This window comes from Pinus tabuliformis, chromosome 4_2 (assembly GCF_031772625.1).
Source record: "Pinus tabuliformis cultivar Carrire ecotype Pingquan chromosome 4_2, CPIR1, whole genome shotgun sequence".
Lineage (NCBI taxonomy): Eukaryota > Viridiplantae > Streptophyta > Pinopsida > Pinales > Pinaceae > Pinus > Pinus tabuliformis.
This window is the reverse complement of record NC_142304.1, coordinates 592,845,710-592,852,107: the sequence shown is the minus strand read 5'-3', so window position 1 is coordinate 592,852,107 and position 6,398 is coordinate 592,845,710. Positions and strand designations below refer to the sequence as shown.

Sequence of the window (6,398 nt, the reverse complement as noted above, 5' to 3'; positions counted from 1 at the left end):
ATTCAACGAGTTTAAAAACTTCACTACTGAACAAAGAAATACCAAGGTAGTTGACCACTGGAAGGAGGCCCAACACGATTCCAAATGGAGACTATGGAAGACAAAATAAGATTGGACTGTACCTTAAGAGGAGAATCCATAGAATAGCCTGAATGAGGAGTTGTAGGAAAGAAGAATTCCTATTGATCAGAGGCTAGACAAATTATGCTAGGGTTATCAAACAAATGGGATGTTTAACCTTAAAGAAGCTTATTCCATTTTAGCCAGACATAAATAATTGTCAAGAGATGTGATGTGGAGAAATATCTAGAGGAAGAAACTTTGGCCAAAAATAGCCTTCTTTCTATGGCTGGTGGCAAGGAGAAAATTACTAACTTGGGACCACATATCAAAGAAAGGATACTAGGGGCCATTGTATTGGAACTTATATGGAAAGTAAGAGGAAAATATGGAGGACTTATTAAATGCCTGTAGTTATGCTGAATTAACTTGGTCATACATATCCTTAGTGTTTGGGTATGATGATCACAATCCAGAGAATATAGTAGTTACGTTTGAATTGCAGAGATACAATTTATTTAAGAACCCTGTAGTAAATAGAGCCCAGACTCTTACAAGAGGATTTGTCTATTAGGCCATATGGAAGGAATGAAATGGAAGAATATTAAGGAATAATAGGAAATCCGTCGAAAAAACATGGGAGATAATCAGAAAGAACATCAAAGAAACCATACTAGCACAATCATGGTGTTTGAAAGACTACAAGACAAATACCGAGGAGGCACAAATCCTAAGAAAATTAGAATTATCTTTACAGATGTCATCCCTGATAAAGGTCAAAATTTTGGACTTAAGAGGTTCCTTTCCTAGCATATTCACCCCTCCCCCCTCTAGATTTTTCAAATTGAATTTTGACGAAACCTCTAAGGGAAACCTAGGTATTGTAGGGTTCAATGGAGTCTTTAGGGTGAAAAGAAAAATACCTTAAGGGTATTTTCTTAGAGTTGTGGGAGTACCAACAATGATGTGGCTAAGTTCCAAATTAAATAAAGGTGTGTATATTGCAATAATAAAGGGTTATCAAAAACCACAGATAGATGGGGATTCAAAGTTGGTCATCAAGATGGTTTAGAAACTTATCCATGGGACCGCCTCATAGAATTTGGCAAGGAGCTAGTGGCTAGATTCATGATAGACCAAACTAGAGAAATTTTATCCCACATGGACTACATAATTGTCCTCCATTCTAGAAGAACAGGGAATAAAGCCGCATATTACCTGATGAACCTTGGTTGCCAAAGATGTAATCTTTGTGTTAATGAAAGGTGGCCACCATGTTGCGTGTGGAGCATGATTGTTCTGAGGTCTTTGTTTCAGTCGGATGTATACCCCAGGAAGTTTGTACACCCCTCCACGCAGGGGGGTGCGGGGGGGACTTGTCCCCCTCGCGGGGGTCCGGGGGCTAGCGGTCCCCCGGCGGGGGCTTGGGGGCAGCGCCCTCGAAGCTAAAAACAGATGTAAAATTGCCTTGTAAAAGTATAGTAATTTCTAGTTAATCTGGGCCGTTCATTAGGCGGATGATCTGATGGTAGAACTTATGTTTAGTTTAGGGTTTTTTGCCCTAGAAGGCAACCCCTCTCTTTGTATGAGGGCATTGTATTGAGTTTGTGTAATATATGTGTATTCTCTGAGCGAGAAGTAGAGAGGTGAGACTGTGAGAGAAAACAGAGGATATTACAACGGATCTTGTGTAGGTTGTGTCTCTTCATTTTGCTGGATAATAAAAAGGAAGGCTGGCTGTTTGGGGTGGACGTAGCCCAAACTGGGTGAACCACGTATATTTGTGTCTCTCTTGTTTTATGCGTTTTCTGTGTTTATATTTCTGCAATATTTTATGTGTTCCATTGCTCCGTAATATATAATTTTCTAGCACACCAGGTGAGAAGGAATATTGGGCGTATTCACTCCAAGTCATTATAGAAGAATATCAAGAATCTCTGATGGGGGTGAGTGTAATATCCAAGGAGGGTTCTAGGGGGATGTGCCCACTACCTTGCCCACGAGTAAATAAGGATGGTGAGATGGATCCTAGGAATGTTGCCACATGTAGCCACCCAAATGGAGTTAAATATAGAAATAAGGCTATGGTCTTGTGTTTGCATTTTGGTGATGAGTTTAAAGTTCTACTACAAGAGAGAGGTCAAGGTGCAAACCTCCCTACTTATTTTTCCCTTGAATAATAATGATGTTGTGGAATCCTGGTATAGTCTCATCCTTAGAGCATGTGAAGAGTGGTTCTTTCCTGAAATTGGAGAAGTGGAGGAGGGTGGGTTTTTAGGTGGCATGAGAGGAAATTGGGTGTTGAAGGTTGTTTGGTGACAAAGTTCTGGTGTGGTCAGGGCACTGCAACCCCAACAACCTGGTGATAAGTAGTTGGAGAGAAATTCACAATGAATGTTGGGCAAGTCGAGAAAAGGGAAGCATTTCAGTTGCACTGAAAAAAATCAATTGGTGTCTCTTGAGTTTTGTTGTGGAGGTCGGTGCTAGCCTCAAATTGAGATTTCAGCCACTGGTTAATTGGTATGGTCCCTTTTTCCTTCATACTATTATTCTCTACATTTTACACAGTAATGTGGGTTTAGTTGTCTCAATTATAATTTTGTTGTGGTCTATATGCTCTTGTTTAGACTAGACGGTTTGGTCTAGTCTAGGGAGGGAACCTTGATTTTATATTAATTCTAGACAAGGGAAATCAAATGTTGAGCTTGTCGCAGATTAACCTTTTTGCAGCTTCTAGAAATCACACAAGTTTGTGCAATTATCATCTGTTGGGTATGTTGTGGGGTTTGAGCTTTACTATCTATCTTTACGCCTTGGAAACTTTTGGTCTCTCATGCAGCTGTTCTAGTCATGGAGTGCATGCACACAGGGCTTTTGAGTCTGGTATTTTACGATATATGTCTAGTGACTGTGTGGGTGTCTAGCTAGTCTCGGTTCCTGATTGGGTTTAATCTGGGCTCTTCTCTTGTCATTTCTCTGGTTGTGGTCATTTTAGTTTTTGTGTTAAGTGTTATCCACTCTTATTTTCCATGCCACCAAGATAATGTATGTGGTGCAAAAGGGGGAGTGCTGGAAAAACTTTGCAAGGTCAATGACGGGCTCGACTCTTTTCTAGGACTCTGTCGCCACATATTTCAATGTCGTTCCTCTAGAGACAAGGAGATAAATTAAGAAGTTGGAAACTTAGGTGTGAGTAGGGAGATAATCTTTCTGTAATTTTGAGATCATGGAGGAGGTTTCTTGCTCGGCATTGTACCTTGTGTGTACCATGGGAAAAAAGAAACAATCTCTAAAGTATGTGGCCCTTCACTAGTAGATGAAGACTCTGCTTGGCCTGGTTTTGAAGGATAGATAGATAGAATGCTACAATATAATTGCATCGCTAGAGGACATGAAGAAGATGTTACAAAACTAGTGCTTCACTATAGATAGTCTTGAATGCTTGATTCAAGACTGGCTCACGTGAAAGGACATTTACAGTGCCACTGAGACAATGAGGGTTCTCTAGGATGAGTGCAAGACTTTTATAATATTATATCAACAATTAATTTTGGATCACTAATTAAAAATACTATTATATTTTATATCTATTACTTTATAAGATCAACAATATTCTCCTTTATTTGGAATTATCGTGTAGAACAACTCTACACGATATCCTAGAATCATGTTGGACGATTCGGATTCGCTCCAAAATGTAAAGTACCTTGTGACCATGGTGGTCCTTTCAAATCCCTCGGCCACAAATAGTAACAGTATTGGCTGTTAGTCCTCGCCTTTTCGTTCCATTTGATTGACGTATCGTCATCGATGACGGAACCAAGAGCTTCAGATCACCACGGCATGTCGTGGCCAGATTAGCCTGACATTTATGGAATTTTCCACGACGTTCTCCACAAATTTTGATCTAGACGCAGATGGTTCTCGAGCCACAATAATGCCGATATGCTATAAATTGATATGTCGATGCACTGGCTTACAGACAGCTACACAGCTATCGAGTTCAGTATTTCGTTCCTCCGCCTTTTTCATTATATCGTTTTATTACGATGAAGGGTTCCGAGAAGCCACACGTCGTACTGGTTCCATTCCCGGCGTTGGGTCATTCCATCCCCTTCTTCGACCTTGCAAGGCTACTGTCTTTGCATGGTGCCGCGGTGAGCTACGTCACGACGCCTGCAGGCGCATGCCGTGTGCAAGGAGCCCTGGCTGAAGCCCAATCCGCCAGTTTAGATATTCGTGCTTTAGTTCTTCCCACGCCTGCGGTACAAGGACTGCCGGAGGGACGCGAGAGCGCTGATGTCATTCCCACCGAGCTGGCCGATCTCATTTTCGATTTTGCCGAGAAGCTTGCAGAGCCCTTTGAATGCTGGCTCCACCAACAGCTCCAAGAACAAGAACCAGAAAAAGAAACTGGCCGTTCTCCGCCGGTTTGTATTATCAGCGACATCTTCATGCCATGGACTCTGCAGACCGGTGAAAAGTATGGTGTGCCCCGAGTTTTGTTCAATACATGCGGGGCATTCGCCATGACCCTCCTCAACTCCGTCGCGGCTTCAATATCTCACAACGCGTTGCAGAAAGAAGGGGAAAGCGTTGTTCTGAGCATGAATTTGCCGAGTCCCCTCAGACTCAGTAAGAACGAGATAGCCCCCAGATTCTTCGATTCCGACATGTCGAACTCGTTGCAGCAGTTCGTCGTTCGAAGCTTACAATCACTGAGTCATGGCTGGGGAATGCTCATTAATACTTTCGAAGAACTGGAGCCTGCGCACCTAAGGCACATGAGAAGCCTGACGGGGAAGCCCATCTGGCCTATAGGCCCGGTGCTTCCGCCCAACTTTGCAGGGAAGGCGGGCAGAGGGAAAATGGAGGACATCAGCGAGGACGAGCTGGTTCAGTGGCTGAATTCTCAGAGGCCGCATTCAGTTCTGTACGTTTCGTTCGGAAGCCAGACATTCTTATCCGAACGACAGACCGTTGCGTTGGCGCGGGGTTTGGAAGCCAGCGAGCAACCTTTCATTTGGGCCATCAAATCCCCCCCAAAACTCGAATCCCCTAGTGCTGCAGACACAGCAGCAGCAGATACCATTCAACGCAGCTATCTTCCTGAGGGTTTTGAAGAGAGAATGAAAAGCAAAGGGTTAGGGTTAATTATATGGGGATGGGCGCCTCAGCTTCTTATTCTTTCTCATCCATCCCTCGGAGCCTTCATGACCCACTGCGGGTGGAACTCGACGCTGGAGAGCATAACTCTGGGCATCCCTCTAATCACATGGCCGATGTTTGGAGATCAACACTTCAACTCCAAGCAAGTCGCCGAGCAATTTGGTATAGGAGTTCAGTTTTGCCAGCACAGAGATGGGATCCCTGAGGAGGAAAGAGTGGAGGAAGTTGTGAGGCTTGTATTGACTGAAGATAAGGGCAAGGAGATGAAAAGACGTGCAGAGAAATTGAAGGAGGTGGCTTCAAAAGCTGTCGGAGAGGGAGGATCTTCGAAAACAAATCTGCAAGGTTTCGTGGGTGAGATGCAGAAGCTGATGATAATGAGAACCTACGATGGGAAAGAAGAAATTGGGAATACGGAGTCGGTGCCCGCCATTCCAATGACTGTTTGAAATTTTGGGTATGCAGCGTTCGAATATGCGCTTGAGGTGATAAGCGCGATCACAGTACCAGTTAATTACCATTTTATGCACGTAGTTACAGGTCCATTATATGGGCTAGGGTGATTAGACCTAGAATTTTTAAATTGTACTCGAAGAAGAGACAGCACTTCAAATTGTATTATGTCATTACCAAAATGAAGAAAACTAGAAAATGATTAAGGTTGTGTAAGAAAGTAAATGTTTAAATATATGGGTGTAAAGTAAAAAATAAATATTTTTAAATATCCTACAATTAATAATACATAAATTAAATAATAAGACACGGTTAAAAATAATAAAAATAGATATGGTAGAGTTATTAATAAATATAATAAAATTTAATCCAATTTATTTTATAAATTAAAATAATGATTTTGTAACTATATTTAAATTTAATTAATAAACACATAAAAATTTTAATATTTATATTGAGCTTACAATAGAACAATATTTTTGACTATAGATCTTCATGTTCATTTTACCATAGATATTATTAACTTGCAAATAGGCTTTGTTACAATACTATGGGCCAGTACCATGGGTCTTCAATACCACATGCCCAACAACTATCTCTCATTTCACAATCAAAATATTTTATACCTATTTTATTTGAATTTAATTTTATACTATTTGTTTAATTAAATTTAAAAACAAAAAGGACTATAATTACTTTTAAGATATATTTAAACC

General features: G+C 41.2%; 1 protein-coding gene across 1 annotated transcript; it reads left to right on the top strand.

Annotated features, from left to right (window-relative positions):
• Nucleotides 1-4,020: 4,020 nt before the first annotated feature.
• Nucleotides 4,021-5,893, top strand: LOC149170691 (UDP-glucose flavonoid 3-O-glucosyltransferase 7-like). Its single transcript, XM_089423985.1, has one exon. The coding sequence runs from the start codon at nt 4,110-4,112 to the stop codon at nt 5,676-5,678; it is 1,569 nt and encodes a 522-aa protein (XP_089280111.1). The 5' UTR covers nt 4,021-4,109; the 3' UTR covers nt 5,679-5,893.
• The last annotated feature ends 505 nt before the right edge of the window (nt 5,894-6,398 follow it).